This window comes from Odocoileus virginianus, unplaced genomic scaffold (genome assembly GCF_023699985.2).
Source record: "Odocoileus virginianus isolate 20LAN1187 ecotype Illinois unplaced genomic scaffold, Ovbor_1.2 Unplaced_Scaffold_6, whole genome shotgun sequence".
NCBI classification, from domain to species: Eukaryota; Metazoa; Chordata; class Mammalia; order Artiodactyla; family Cervidae; genus Odocoileus; species Odocoileus virginianus.
This window is the reverse complement of record NW_027224268.1, coordinates 1,093,796-1,110,134: the sequence shown is the minus strand read 5'-3', so window position 1 is coordinate 1,110,134 and position 16,339 is coordinate 1,093,796. Positions and strand designations below refer to the sequence as shown.

The window sequence follows — 16,339 nt, the reverse complement described above, 5'->3', positions numbered from 1 at the left end:
CTCTCTCATACCCTCTCTAGCCTCCCTGGGTCCGTTCTTGAGCTTAGTTTTCATTGTTTATTCTCTGCACACTTTGGCGTTACCTCATGGTTTCCTGACTCGTGTGAGAGGAGTCAGCGTCACAAGCAGGCTTTGGCCAAGATATTTTCTCGTCCTTTCCAGCACAGAGCTCTCCAAACAAAGACAGGTTATCACATGTACCCGAGAGCTGCCTGGGAAAAGCAGGAGCTGTAGTTATCAAAGTTGGAACCTGTATGAAATATGCTTTTGTCTCCGTTTTTGTTGCACTCAATCAGGTCAACAAGTGTTGGCTAAGCGTTGAGCGCGGTTTCCTGTGGGATTGTGTAAGGCCTTGCAGGACAATAAACGTTTGGGGGGCACTGAGTAATGTGGCCATTTCTGACTTGGCAGCCGGGAAAATGTGAGACAACTTGCTGCTGCTGGAAGGAGGACAGCTGGGGCTGTGTCCCTGCAAGAGCAGTGCAAGCTCACAGCCGTGGCCCTGGGCAGCAGGACCAGCCAAAATGGTGCGTGTAAGCGGCAAGGGGCTGCAAAACAGGTTTGGATCTGGGTGTTGTAGACCCTGAAGCTCACAGACGGGGAGGGGGGGAGCGCTTTAAGAAAAACACTGCAAAATTATGAATGTGACATTGATGGGGCTCTTTGGTGGGACCATGTTGTTCAGGGGCCTGCTATAGGAAATTCACTGGAAATTCCCTCCTAGCTCAACATCTCGTTCATGGAACCTGTCAGGTGGTGTGTACATCACCGTTGGCTTGATCTGGCTTTGTGTCGTTTCCTCTGCTGATTTTCCCCATACTGTTCTTTAGCCATTGCCTTTCCAGGGCTTTTTTCCCTTCCTTTAGTTATTTATCTTTTTAATTGAACTATAGTTAATTTACAATGTTGTATTAGTTTCAGGTGTACAGTAAAATCACTCAGATATATACATATATGTATATATATAGTTTTTCAGATTCTTTTCCTTTATAGGTCCTTCCATGACTTTTCATACTGGCTTCATAACTACTCCTGAAAAGATAAAGAAATGTTAGTCAAGCCTTCTTTTATTTATCTGTGTTTTTTTATGTTATTTTAGCTATGAATATTTGTTCTTAGCTTCCTGAAGTCTCCCTAAGTCAGGGGTCTGGGGTATTTTAGATGGAGGTAGAATATGGGAAGGAGGTGAACCACACAGTTGCAGCCAAATTCATAGAATTTTGAAATTTCTCATGGACCATGATGGTTTCATTGGATTTAAGAAGTTGTACAACTATAATGTAGTCTAGGTCAGTGTTTTTCAAACTTTCTTGTGCACATAAGTCATCTGGGGATCTTGCTAAGATGCAGATTCTGATGTACTGGGGCTGGGGTGAGATCTAAGAGTGTGAATTTAAAACAAGCTCCCAGGGTATGTTGATGCTACCTGTCCATGGACCACACTTCGAATAACATCCAAGTTTTGATTTGTTAGAAACCTGGTGGCACAAATACACAGTCAATCTGATTTTAAGCTAACCAGTCCCAGGACTGAAAGCTTGTAACAGACCCACAGAGCAGGTGCTTGTTGACTAGAGAAGGCATGGGAATCTTCTTCCCAATACCTCTCTTATCCCTGGGGGGCGAGGGGGCGGGGCGCTGGTGGAAGAGGGGCGAGGCTTGAAATTTATGTTGAAGGTCATCTCACTGTCTCCAGTTTCTAAACTTCACTATGATCTTTTGAAAAATTTCACCTACGGAGTGATGAGAAGAAGGGGTACAGGTTTCTGGAACACCTGCTAAGGTGCTAGGCATCATACTGCCATTTTCTCTCGACTCCTCATCACCCTTTGCGGTGGTTATTGTTTTACCCCCTTTACAGATGGGGAAGCTGAGGTTTAGCAGGGTTAAGTAATATGCCACATTGCACAGAGAGAGGGCTAGGATTTGAACCCAGCGAAGCCTGGTGCTTCTGTCCATATCAACCTGTATCCTTAGCAGTGTAACATGTTAAACAAATTCAGCATGAGGTATTAGGATGTGGATTTAGCACTTTTTGCTTTTCTCCTAAGGAAGGTGCCCAGAAGGGTGTCCTGGGCAGAGGGAAGGGAGCAGAAGGAAAGAGGTTGCTGAAAAGAAGGAAGGGTTTAGTAAAGCTCTGTGAGGCACTGAAGACGAATTTCACACCTAAAGCAAATATTAGCTCCAACAGGAAAGACACTGGCATTCTCATCTTGGTCTAAAAATGGCTTCACAAAGTGTATAGTTTTCAAATATTTGTTTTGGAGCAACCAGAGTATGGTGTTTCAAAATGCTGGATTCAAGTGTCACTATTAAAGGATTTCTGTCCATATCATGCCAAGATCAGTTGTAACTTTCTCTTGCCTGCAAAATGTCACATGAAATGGGGACCTGGCAGGTTCTGCGGGGTGCTTCCCAGATGGCACAGTGGTAAAATGCGTAATTTCTGTGGAGCCAGTATTCGTCTCAGGCCAGTGTCTTAAGAGTTATATATTTCAATTACTTTACCTGATTCTGAGTTAAGCTTTCTGTTCCCATTTAACCTAGCATCATATTGTTTTTTTTTCAGTTATTTAGCAGGAAGATAAGCAGGCCTGGCCTTGGGCAAATAGTGGAAGACCAAGTCTGTCACAGGTCTAGCCATTTTGGGTCCCAGTCTGCACTTGGAGCGTCTTTCCTTTCCTTCCTGCCCTCCCTCCTCCACTGCTTTCCCACACTAGGTGTTATTTTAATATCCTGACACCTATCAAAATCTTTAGGTAAACGACATGCAAAGTAAAAGAGGATAACTAAATCAAATAAAAGGGTAAGGAACTGCTACCCTCACCTCTCAATTCTAAAAACTAAAGCTTTAAAGGCACCATCCTGAGCCAGTCAGGAAATATGCACTTTGGTTTCAGGAACTATCCGACGGCCCCATTTAACTGTACATACCTTTCTCCTTTCCTTTCCTGCTTCCTGCTCCGCTTCTGCACCACTTAGAATTTATTCCAACTTCTGTGGTTGTATGTTCTTACCTACTTTCAAAATGTGAGCTAGAGTTTTGCTGTTTACCAGTGCTTTGGACGTTCCTGCTGAAAGATTACTTAATAGGTCACATCTTTCTGATATTTCCAATAAAAGTTCCCTTGTGTGGGTCTGGCAAGACTGAAATTGATGCCGAGTTCTACCATACTGAATGCTTAAGCAAGGCTATCACATGTTTAGCTGAACACATAGATGTTTTAGTATATTTATTGCCACGAAGGGGTGGGCAGTGTCCCAGGCATGACCCCAGTGACCTGGCTCCTGGGCTGTGTTTCTCAGGTCACACTGCTGCGATTCTGGCTAAGTCACCTAAGCTGTTGGCGCTCAGTGTTGCTTCTGAAAAATGACTTCTAGGGTTTCTAGCACCTTTGATACCCTGTAGCTAACTCCCTATGTTTAGGTTAGAGCGTTCTCTGGTTAGGAGGATTACGCAGCTGGCACATTCTTCTCTAGCCTCGGTGTTATGGGCAAGAATACGGGCTGTGCACATACCCAGAAAACAAACTTACGGCTACCAAAGGAGAAAGGGGAGGGGAGGAATACATTAGGGGTTTGGGATTAACAATTTACACTAATACATATAAACTAGATAACCAACAAGGACCTACTGTATAGCACAGGGAACTCTACTCAATATTTTGTAATAACCTCTAAGGGAAAAGAATCTGAAAACAATATGCATGTGTGTATTATATACATTATATACATATATATATGGTTAATTCAACATGCACCTTTTATGCATTAAAGGTTACACATGGTTGCTGACTTCCTTACAGAAAATACTGATTTCTTCCAGCTTTTCTTTTCTGCCTCCCCTGAACTTTAATCTTCCTAGTTTCATGTGTTTATGGAAATAGGCAGCCTGAACTATTTGCTAAGCAAATTGATGCATCTATTCTATGTAGGTACTGATATACGAGTATCCAGCCAAATCCCACCAGCTTCTCTATGGAAATAGATTTCTGGTTTCTAATTTTAGGATCAAATTTTATTCTGTTTAGTTTCTTTTTAAACCTTCCCAAATGAATTTTCCTTAAATGTGGGTAGGCAGACCTGAGTTTGCTAGTCACTGGAGAGGTAGCTGAGTCAACAGTAGTCCCAGAGCCCTGTTGACTTACTGTGCTAATACAAGATGGGAGACATTCTATTTCTAAAAATTAGTCCTCACCATAGAAATGCCTCCAATTTAGAATCTATGCTAATCTCAGAAAAGAGGGAAGTACAAGGAAGGGACAGAAGAAAACAAAAGGAGAAAGGCTGGTTCAAACTTGATCAGGAAGCAGGTTTTGTCTCAGAAGAAAGTGATCGGGAGGTGAAAAAAGTGTGAGTCATCCAAACAGGGTTCTTTAAGTTTGTTAAGATGCTCGGAGTCCAGCTTAGGGAGTGGAACTTTGAAGGACATCCAAAGCAGGTGGCTCCGGGTGTTTATGACATGAGAACCATGGATTACAGACACGTATGTATAGAATGTGAACTCATTTTTGTGAAAAGAAACAACTGCCTATGTAATTTCAAAAAAATCTAGAGGTATACTCACCAAAATGTTAACAGTTTCCTTTCGCTTGTCTGTACTTCTTGGTTTTGCTGAATAAACGCATATCCATATGATTTTTAAAATGAAAGCCAAAAAATTCACAAAGGTCAGGATTTGGAATAAACATTTTTGTTAACATTTGACAAATTATATTCCATCAGATGCAACAATGTGTATAAACTCTTGGAGTTGTATTAGAAATTGTTCTGAAGGACTTGGTACCTTCCTTTCTAGTCAATGCCCTTCTTCCCTTCAATATACAGAAGAGACTTTGTGAATTTCATTTGTCAGTGGTTTCTGTGGTTTATCATACTAATTTTTTAGATAAAATTCCCCAAGAAACCATCTTTCATGTGATGAATGTGCAAATTCTGTAAACAGAAAAGCATGTGTATCACATGTAGTTCCAGGAAGGGCTGTGCACTACCTTGGACATTGGAATTTGCATTTTTAAAACAGTGCCTTTTTTTTTTTTTTTGAGTTTGTAGGATGTTATTTCCCTGATCAGGAATCAAACTCTGGTCTCTAGCAGTGAGAATATGGAATCTTAACCACTAGACCACCAGGGAATTCCCTAAAACAGTGCTCTTAATTTTACACATTGTTACACATTGATTCAGCATCTGAAATAAATGTTGCAACATTAACTTTGTACTCAACTACCTACCAGATCTATTTAACTACCACTCTGCTTTGAGGAAGAATGTTTCAGGTGTGGATATAAAAGATCTTTGACAGGAGTTTTCACAGTGTTCTCTTTCTGCTTTGTTAGTTTTTTTCATGGAGATATTTAAAAGGCAAAATTTCCCTACACCTCTGTCCAGTGTGATATGGCTCCTCCAAAGCGGACTATAATTAACAAAAAGTAGACCCTTCATAGTTTCAATAAGTCTTCAAGTGAATTCTCTTCCAGCCATAGGCTATAGGTGTAGAAAATAATCTTATCTGAACAGGCGTGTGTGTGTGTGTGTGTAGAGCTTATCATGGAGGCAAAGGTGAAAGGAAGATGTGATCCCTGCCTTCCCAGGCCCGGCTGGGTTTACTGCACCCCAGTCTCTGCCTCATTTTTCAGTCCAAGGCAAACAAACCAGTGACCATGGAGAATAGCACTCAAAGGAATTATACTTTTCTTCCAGATAAAACAATATTCAAAGTAAAAAGTGACAAAGATTTTACTATATTAAATGGTAAGATTACTACTTCTGCCTAAGAGAAAAGCAATACCCTTGGAGAACGTTAGAGTGATTCATAAATAGTCGCCTGATCCATGTATGATAAATGATAAAAGCTGAGTTACTTGATTCCCATTTTTAGAGTGACATGGCCTATGTCAGGAGGGAAGCTGTCTGGGCCTGAGATAGTTTATTCAATGTTAAGTTGAGTTTCTCAGTCTCCCTTTCTTCCACTCCCCTACCACAGCGGGCCCATCATACTCCAGGGCCGTGCCCGTTAGTGATTGGATGGGTTCACTTGGCATCTGCCTCCATCCAGACAGAGCAATGTCTGTGTGGCTGCTTCCTGATCAAGTGATGAATTGGATGCAAATACCTTCTTTTTAATGCATGACCCTGGCATAGCCAGAAGGAATATGAGTGGGGTGCCTCAGAGCAGTGACTTTTTGCCTAGAGCTTGAGAGTTAAAGACGTAGAAGCACACTTCTTCGGCTCTATCAAAATTAAGGTGAGTAAAGTTAATTACCTTCAGATTATCAGTAAACAAAGAAAGATAGTAATGATTGGGCATCTTACTGCTAAGAACCATGTGATTTCACAAAGCAGAGAAGAACATAAGGAAGTTGCTCTCTTGTGACTGACTACCTAGCATTCCTTTTCATTACCAGACCTGGTATCAGACAGAGGGTTGAAGCAAAAATCTTAGTAGAATCAGAAAATGAATGCACTCATTTTCCAGAAATAGCTTAACTTTTAATGTTTTATGCAGTTCTGGAAGAAAAAGCAAGAGTATTTTTAGTTTATGAAGCACCGATTCTTTCAGTTCTTTTACATCTGTCTTGATAACTTTTGAAAAAGTGTAATGCTCAGAAATAGTGAAAATTGTACCCATATCCTTTATGCTAAAGATTGATCATGTTCAGGGGTTGTGGTGTCATTTACCAACAATACCAGAGTCTCACAGTGGTTTGGATAGCTTGGTCCAACAATTGACCCCATTAGTGGAGGGAAATTACAGTTGATCAGTTACTTCAAACACGGTGAACTGTCAGGAGTTGAAATTTTTAAAAGTTGGATGATATTCAATTTAATTCAACAAATGTCCACAGAATACTTAAGGAAAAAGGAGAATTTTGATGTGGTGGTCTGGAGGGTAGTGTGAAGACAGTGAATGTATGATCCAAAGTGGGGGATGAGCACACATAAAAATGATATTAAAAATCAACATATTTATACAAGTCACAGCTAAGGCAGTAGGGAAAAAGTGCAGGTATGTGTGCATTTAAGAGCATGCTTCATTGCATGTTCCTCTGTAGTTCTAAATCTAATTTTTTAAAATTAAGAGGGCAGCAGAGGATGAGATGGTTAGATAGCATCACCGACTCAATGGACATGAATCTGAGCAAACTCTGGAAGATAGTGAAGGACAGGGAAGCCTGGTGTGCTGCAGTCCATGGGGTCGCAAAGAGTCAGATATGACTTAGTGACTGAACAACAATACTACCCCTTAACAAGAAATAGTTGAATAAAAATTATGAAAGCTAAAAGAGAACCTAGCCAGATGCTGCTAACATTCATTTTAATCATTTTCTTTTATTTAGGACGACAATATGGACACAAAATCCATTCTAGAAGAACTTCTCCTCAAAAGGTCACAGCAAAAGAAGAAAATGTCACCCAATAATTACAAAGAGAGGCTTTTTGTTTTAACCAAAACACACCTCTCCTACTATGAATATGACAAAATGGTAAGACTCTTATTTATTCCATTGTTTTTATACTACTTATTTTTAAGTCTCCACAAAGTGCTTAATATAAGGAAACAGATTTCTCAGCTTATACAGTAAAAACCAACTTGTGCTCTCTTATTGCATTATCTTTTCTTAACCAAGTTATAATTAATTCAAGATATCAGTGTTAGTCACTCAGTCGTGTCTGACTCTTTGCGACCCCATGGACTGTAACCTGCCAGGCTCCTCTGTCCATGGAATTTCCCAGGCAAAAATACTGGAGTGGGTAGCCATTTCCTCCTCCAGGGGATCTTTCCCACCCAGGGATCAAACCCAGGTCTCCTGCACTGCAGGCAGATTCTTTACCATCTGAGGCATCAGGGAAGCCCATAATTCAAGATAAAGGATTTTTCAAACATTGGTTAACTTTACTAAGGGAAAGTGTAACTTTAGAAGAATGATTCTCAACTGAGGGTGATTTGCCCCCTAAAGGACACTAAGCAATGGCTGGGACCATTTTTGGTTGGTTGTCATCACTGAAGGTGGGAGACAGTTTGCTACTGGTGTCTCCTGGGTGGAAATAAGAGTATTTATATGCAGCCGAGAAATCTATCATGGTAGAAATACTGAAATACTGTCATAAAATTCAAAAATGAAAATGCTTTGTGGAGTTAAAGCTTGATGTTACTGAGTAGATATGGTAGGTGATTTAAAATGTGTTTCAAGATTATCAAATAATTAAGTGCTGCTTGAAGACTTGCTTTGGGGGAATTTAATTAAGTTTATGTCCACACTCGAAAAATATGTTATCATTGAATTTTTACTATTATGGAATAACTGGAATGATTTTCACATGCTCATGTCATCTCACAATCTTCCTCCTAAGCGTAACCTTAATTTTATGCATTTCTTTGTGCACCACTGTATATCACATAAGGTATCTTATATTTTCCTTTTAATTCAGAAAAGAGGCAGCAGAAAAGGATCGATTGAGATTAAGAAAATCAGATGTGTGGAGAAAGTTAATCTTGAGGAGCAGACCCCTGTGGAGAGACAGTACCCATTTCAGGTAAGGGGAAAGGTAACATTCCATTGGATGGATGGCTATTCTTTTAGTATTTTCTACTACGAACTCAGTATTGGGGGGATAAGTAAAGACATTGCAAAATGGTTCATTAAGATGATGGCATGTGCTTATATTTATGTAACCATAGATAGCATTCTCAACCTCTCTCTCTGAATTTGTAACATCCCCAGATGGGAGTTGGGCAGTTTACTAAAATTCGATCCACCAAGCTCCCTTCCCTAGAGGGAGAGAAAGATAGATGAGTGTAAGCCTTAGTGGTCTGACTTGCCTTGGGGTCTGATGATCTCTTTTATCCAAAATTGCAGAGCATTTCCATTACACTGCAGGGTACTAGGGCCACTGTCGGGAATCAAATGCCATCCCTGTCCCCAAGGCATTTACAGAGCGTTAAGGTGAAAACGGCAGTGTACCCATGGTGTCTCAGAAAGCAGAAACTGCACTCCTCACTCCAAGAAGTCAAGGAGACTTCCTGTTGGAGGTGACACTTGGGTTGGGAAAAACAACGGGGTTTAGCCCAGCAAAAACAGGAGGGCAGCAAAGCCAAAGAAATAGCAGATGTCAAGGCACTGGTAGGTGGAACAGTATGGCATGTTTAGAGAGATCCAGATGGTGCTTAGAATTAAGCAGCCCAGTGAAAGAGTGACAGATGAGTCTGGCAAGGTAGGCCAGGCCATATCATGAATGGCACTGTACGGCATGCTAAGGAGTTAGAATTTTACCCTCAAGTATTTCCAACACTGGCCTGCTGTGAAGACTGTGCCTATGGTACGGGTGGAAATGGCTTGATCTAACAGCTTCCCTACTTTTATTATATTAGGAATATTTATCTATCTGCTCTAAAGACAGACGGACTGTCCTTCCAATGGTCAGATTACCCTGTGCTAGCATGAGGGAACAGTGGCCAAAAACGAAATGAAATAAAATAATCCAGTCAGTGAACAACCCATACTTCCAACTTAAAAAAAAAAAAGAACATTACTCAGTTGGGAGAAACCAGGGGAGTATGTGCTCATGGCAGAAGCTTCAAAATGAATGTCACCGTGGCATGGAATACTCAAAAGTACACTGGCTGTGATGCCCCACAAATATTCTCAAACTCTGAGTTTGTTTCCTCATTTGCAGTGGGCATAATCATATATTTTTGTAGAGTTGAAAGGGAATAAAAATGTTAAACTATCTAGAAAAGAGCATAAATGGAATGTATTGTTTACCCAAAAAAGCTGGATAAACTAGAGAAGGATCTGGGCAAGACATTAGAATGTTCACACATCTCACCAAGTGTCTTAAAAAATAGAAAACTGTTTATATTGGGGACTCCCAAGGTGGGACATGACCGAAGGGAGTCACATGTTAACTCAACATAAGCATGAGCTATATAATGATCAGAATGAAAGGAAATTTATGCCAGGATGGCATAACAAAAGTAAAGGACATCCCCTCCCTGAAGATATTTTCCAGAATAGAGCAGATAAACACTTTGCAGTAGGCTACAAAGAGAGTCATGCACTGGGTTCGTGGATGGACCAGAACATTCCTAAGACATCTGTAATGTCTAAGGTCTTATACTTTTATAATTCTCCATGGCTCGGGGCATTCCTGCTGAGACCTCCGTATTTGCTGCTAGATGCCTCATTGCTGTGGTTTTCTGAAGTGTAAACATATCTGAGATAAAATATATTGAGTGGTAGAGGATAAAAATAACTAAAATTTTTAAAATCTAATTCAGAGCTAATGTATATCATGTAATAAAACTCAATGTTTCTTCTGAATACCAAAAATTTCGAGTTGCACCAGAGTGAACTATAACACAGTTACATCGAAATGCACCAAATATTTTCCTTTCCAGATTGTCTATAAAGATGGGCTTCTCTATGTGTATGCATCAAATGAAGAGAGCCGAAGTCAGTGGTTGAAAGCACTACAAAAAGGTACTTTTTTAAAAGTCATAAAAGGGAGTTGCTGACTGAGTTCTTTGAGACTTGGTGAAGAGATGTGGCAATAAAAGGGCCTACTGCCAAGAGAGAATCTGTTGATTTTCCTACCAGCCTCAGAGGATGTGCTGCACTCATCCCCGTTTTGCATTCTCTTTGTTACCTAGAGGAAGCCTGGGGATCTGATTCCCTTTCCTGCCCCGTAGCACAGAGCTGGCCGCTGTGCGCTGTGCCATCCAGCAGCTGGGAGGAAGTCAGGCCACCTGCTCTTCACCCACTGTGCTTGCCTTTATCAGAGCAAAGTCTCGGTCCTCATGGGGCTATGGCAGCGCCTATGGCTACTGTACTTTGGATGTTTATAGAAATTTATGTCTAACACTTACAAAGTATTATCGTTTGCCAGCTACTGTGTCAAATAGCTGTAAAACACTCTCTTAGGTAATCCTCTTGACAACTCTGTGGCAAGGAGTAACATTATTCTCTGTTTTTCGGATAAGTGAAGTTAAACAGACATGGCCAACGTCAAATACCTAATTACAAAGAACATATAACTCAATTACCCAAATCCAACTTTCTAAGAGTACAGTATAAATGCCAGGCAAAACTGGGAATTTGATGAAACATTTATTTAGTGCTTCTTAGGCTGCCCTGGTAACATCCTTTGGCAGAAGAGAGAAAACTAATAGTAACTTGGCACTATGATGTTTCTCCCTATGATATTTTTATTTTAAAGGGGGGTAAAGGTGTAAGGACAACATTTAACTCAAACAAGTGCCTCTATTGGTAGAATTTCAGATATTAAGCTCCCAGAGGGGGATGATTTTATTTCATTTAAGTTTTAGATTCAGGTTCTTTTTCACTACACCTCAAAGTACAACACTCAGACATCCACCTACTCTATTTTAATGCAAATACATCTTTTTTCGCTCCTAGGGCTTACCTTTCCCTTCATGTGAAAGGGTTTAGCATCCTATTATGTAGGAGAGGACGTCCAGGGAGGAGAAAAGCCACCTTCTACCTGCCACCAGCTCACTGAAGTGAGAAGGGCATCCTTCTTAGAGTCAAACAGGCCTGCTTTGCTGTGTCATCTACAAAACCATCTAACACCTCTGGGTCTCCGTTTCCTAATCTGTAAAATGGGAGATCAGATCTCCTTTTTTTTTTTCCCTGGAGCAGTCACAAGCTACAAACGTGTGACTCGTAGATACAGTAAAGTGTCTGACACTCAAACACGAGCTGCTGTGTTATCGTGAGGCCTTCAGGAGGAACTCTAAGATGCTGCTTCCTATCCAGTCTCCTTTGCGGGGATTTTCCAGGGGCAGTTGCTATGTAGACACTCACTGTGGAGCTATCTGTCATGCACTAGGGTCCTGTGTGGGTCTTTCTGGAACTATATATGCTAGGCCCTGGGCAGCTCACGTGAAGGCAAATGGAACACAAAAGAAGAGCAGAGAGAGAAGCAGAAGTGACTCTTGTAGCCTCTCTAAACTGAGAGAGAGCCCCTCTCACCAGGGCTGCCCTGGGCACAGGAAGCCCTTTGCATCAGCTAGTGATGCTTTGGGATGCAGGTAAAAAGACACCACACAGCTGCTCAAACAAATACATGTTTGTTCCTCTTCCAAATCCAGAAGTAAACAAGACCAGGGCTGGTGCAGCAGCTCAATGAAGTCAGCAGGAACACTGGCTCCTTCTAGATTTCTGCTTTGCTACACTTAGGGGCTCCCAGAAAGGTTCTGAGCTTTCCCAGAAACCTTTCTCTGCAAACTCTTGCTTGTGTCTCATTGGCCAAAACTGTGCCTCATGGCCATCTCTGTGTGAGAAGGAGGCTGGAAGACAGCATTTGGTTTTTCCAGCTTCTGTGCTGAATGACAGCAAGAGAGAAGGTGGGTGAGATCAGCTGTCAGGGTGGCCAACCAATCTGCCACAGGAAAACAAAACGGTTCCCTCACTCAAATCCTTTCTCCTATGAAGTTTCCCTGATCTAGAATGACATCACCCCCACCCATGTCCCAACGTTTTTGTGTCTATTATTTGGCTCAGGCATTATAAACTGAGGTGGACATCGGAGACACGGAATTTCCCTGATGGTAACTTACACTGAGTTTGGGCTGATTCAGGAGTGTCAGCTACCATGGCTCTGAGTTCAGCTGGCCAGATGTGAATAAAGTGTTCCTTTCTTTCCAAAAATTAAAACTGAAGGGAGTCTGGCAGGGAAGTGGGCATGTGAGCATTGGAATATAGTAGCAAGAGCTTGGGTCTGAGTCTCAAATGTGCTAGACAGTGAACTTGATCAGGCGACACCACCTCTCTGTACCTCAGCCTACCTGACTCTGTAAGAGCCACGGTAGCAAGAACAGCTCCCCTCAAGTTTGCTGAGTAGATGAAGTGAAATGGTGCTAGTGAGGGAAAATACGGAAATGTGAAGTCCTATACACATATTAATATGTAAGTTTCTCTTACTGTCATTATTAGGTGGTAGGAGTATTGCAATGTGGACTTCTGGACTTGACTGGAAAACAGTTAGTTACCCAGGAAGCTAAATTCATGTAATAGGAAGTAATAGCAACTCTGGTACACAGACATCAGGCGCTTACACAGCAGAAAGGCATATAATGCACCCAAGGAATTGCAAAGACCATTTGGGACTAAGGGCAAGAACTAGTGTTTTGTAATCCTAACTTCTTTTGCTTCTTGTGACTTCTGTAATAATTTCCCTTTAATTCCCATTAATATTTGGTTAAGCTTTTTAATGCCAAATTTTTTAGCTAAGTTGAATTGAGTTAAACTAACGAAATGATATCATTAAAGCCCACTGTTCACTGAGCACCTTCTCTGAGTCACACATTATGCCGGATGCTTTACATACATTGGTTCATCTCCTCCCAATGACCCAGCAAAGTAGATATCATTATTCCCAGACACTTCCTGCAGTCAGGGTTGTAAAGAAGGAGCATTGTTCTCCTGGTATCAAAATAAGGAATCCTCAAGATGAATATAAAATCAAGAAGGAAGGAGTTTAAGTCGCACCTAGACCAGCCCTCCCTACCTGGAGACTCTTCTTGAACTATTGTCTACTAAGACCTTGTAGATTTCTCTGCTGCATTTTGAGAGAGGTGAATTTGTTGCAGACACAGTATTATACTCCAATATTGGAACTTCATTTCTTTGCATTCAACATTGCCCTATTCCCACATTTTTTAAAAATACACACATACTCTTAGAAAAGTAGTCCCATATTCCTTAGTATTATATTCCCATCTAATCCTTTGTGGAAACAGGTCAAAAGTCACAAAAGACAAAGAAGTGACAAGGAACTGTTCTAGATCAACAAAAACTAGATAACTAAATGTCATGTATGATTCTAGATTGGATCCTTGATCAGAAAAAAAAAGTGAATGATTACCAAGGGTATTATTGGAAAAACTGGAAAAATTTTAAATACAAAATATATATTAATAGTATGGTATCAATGTTAAATTTCTTGAATTGATCATTGTATTACGGTTATATAAGGGAATGTCCTTGTTAACAGAAGTTACATGCTAAAGTATTAATGGGTATTATTTATTTATTTATTTTTGGATTTTATTTTTTTTTTCCATTTATTTTTATTAGTTGGAGGCTAATTACTTTACAACACTGCAGTGGTTTTTGTCATACATTGAAATGAATTAGCCATGGATTTACATGTATTCCCCATCCCGGTCCCCCCTCCCACCTCCCTCTCCACCCCATCCCTCTGGGTCTTCCCAGTGCACCAGGCCCGAGCACTTGTCTCATGCATCCAACCTGGGCTGGTGATCTGTTTCATAATGGGTGACATTATTTATGATTGCAGTTATTATTTGCAACTTACTCTCAAATGGTCAAGCAAAATAATGTTAAGATTTTAATAATAATAATATGTATGTAAAAAGAGAGAATAAGAAGAAACAAATGCGACAAACATTTAAAAATAGGTGAACCTGTGTGAAGCATATATGGACATTTCCTTCACTATTCTAGCAACTTTTTCTGTACACTTAAAATGTTTCAAAATAAAAAGTGGAAGGAGGAGTATATGTTTATTGCAAATTTCTTTTCTTCTTGTTAAGATCTAGTCCTACTCTAAAATCCTAACACCAAGCTGATGTGTATATGTATTTTCTAGTAGGTATTTTTTTTAAGCCTGATGTAAGTTATTGTGTGTTCTCACTATAAACATGGTTAGACTTTTCTCTTCAGCTTTTCAACTTCTGAGTGAAAGACTTACATCCTTTAGGAACCATTTGCTCTTAGGCTGGTTGCTGGCCAAATGAGGTGTTCATTGTTTTATGATGACCGCACTTACTGAATGTGCTTCTTCTCCTGGGTCACCATTGGCTCATGCTGTGCTCTCTGCCTGCCTGCTCCCCAGAGATAAGGGGCAACCCCCACCTGCTGATCAAGTACCACAGTGGGTTCTTCGTGGACGGGAAGTTCCTGTGCTGCCAGCAGAGCTGCAAAGCGGCCCCAGGATGTGCTCTCTGGGAAGCATGTAACGTGACTCCCCTGCTGGGCTGGGCCCTGGGTGGACAACGCCCTTTAGGCAAAACTGGCAAATGCCGAACAGCTTGCCAGTTCGGGAAACGAAATGTGCCAGATGGGTTGGCATCGTGCATACTCAGCCTTGAACATGCTATCTGACAAATCAAACATAGTTCCAGAGTCAACTGAGTCATGTTCCATAAAATAATAACAACACGAACATCTGCCATTCATTCATGTCATGAGAAATGTTTTTAAAGGGAAATCATAAATCAAGAAAGGAGCTGTTTATCTCCTTCCAAAATTCTTCCTGGTTTAAGATAAACTCCAAAAGAGGAGAATGTAGTGAACATACATCACCATGGTTCATAAACTAAAAACACCAACATTCTTTTAAAAAATATGTCAAAGGATAAAATATAAGTATTGCCATGAATACCAAAATGATGGATGGCCAAGTTTTCAAAGATAAATTTAAGATGATTTGCCATTCTGTATATGTTTGTTGATTTCCTCATAACAACAGAGAAGGTAGTGTAGGGTTTGCTTTATGTGCAGATTCTATCCAGACTTATATTTCTAGGGAAATCTGTCTGTCTGAGACTTTATCCAGGGACAGGAAGCCCACTGAGTGGCTTTGAAGGCCTAATGGAGGGAAAGAATTATGCTGTTTTCTGCTCATGCCCTGTGGAGTCCCATTCTATCACCAGGATACTTACATGAAACAATCATATATTTTAGAAGTTTATCATCATTTAACAACATTAAGTTGTTGATAAATAAAAAGGAGAACTTGTTTTGGTAACAGTTTTACCAACCTGGACAAAATATGCTTGGATTATAACTACTTTAAAGAATTACATGAGATCAGCTGCATGATAACAACTTTAAGAACTGTAGAACAAACAGGAACATGAAATAGTATTCAAATTCACTGAGAATCCTTGTAATTTTACAGCAAAATCAATGATTAAATATTCATTGTGTTTCCCATCTCAATGAAACTACACAATGAATATTTACTGATCTTAATTACATCATATTGCCCTTTATACTCATGAATGATAATGACTCAATGAACTTTACAGAATGTACTGTGCATGGATCTTCCCTCCAGTGTGAAGGCCAGAGAGTAACGTTTCCTTGTAACATTAATCATTAACCCCAGTGTTTCTGTCTGTGGTCGGCATTATTACTCAGCAGGCCAGATTCCAGCTCTGACCTCACCCTAACTCCCTGAGAAACAGCAAGATAACAGGCTAGAGAGAGCACTGCCCTGGGATCATCTTCCTGGCCTCTGTCTGCATGGCACCTGCCACGTGTCCTGGGTGCCACAGGCTTTCTGCCGG

General features: G+C 40.6%; 1 protein-coding gene across 1 annotated transcript in view; it reads left to right on the top strand.

Annotated features, from left to right (window-relative positions):
• Positions 1-370: 370 nt before the first annotated feature.
• BMX (BMX non-receptor tyrosine kinase) overlaps positions 371-16,339 on the top strand; it is a 44,595-nt gene continuing 28,626 nt past the window's right edge. The window contains 5 exon segments of the mRNA XM_020912832.2: positions 371-527; positions 7,338-7,484; positions 8,431-8,535; positions 10,400-10,481; positions 14,881-15,000. Coding sequence (XP_020768491.2) covers positions 525-527; positions 7,338-7,484; positions 8,431-8,535; positions 10,400-10,481; positions 14,881-15,000 — 457 coding nt within the window. The 5' untranslated portion in view covers positions 371-524.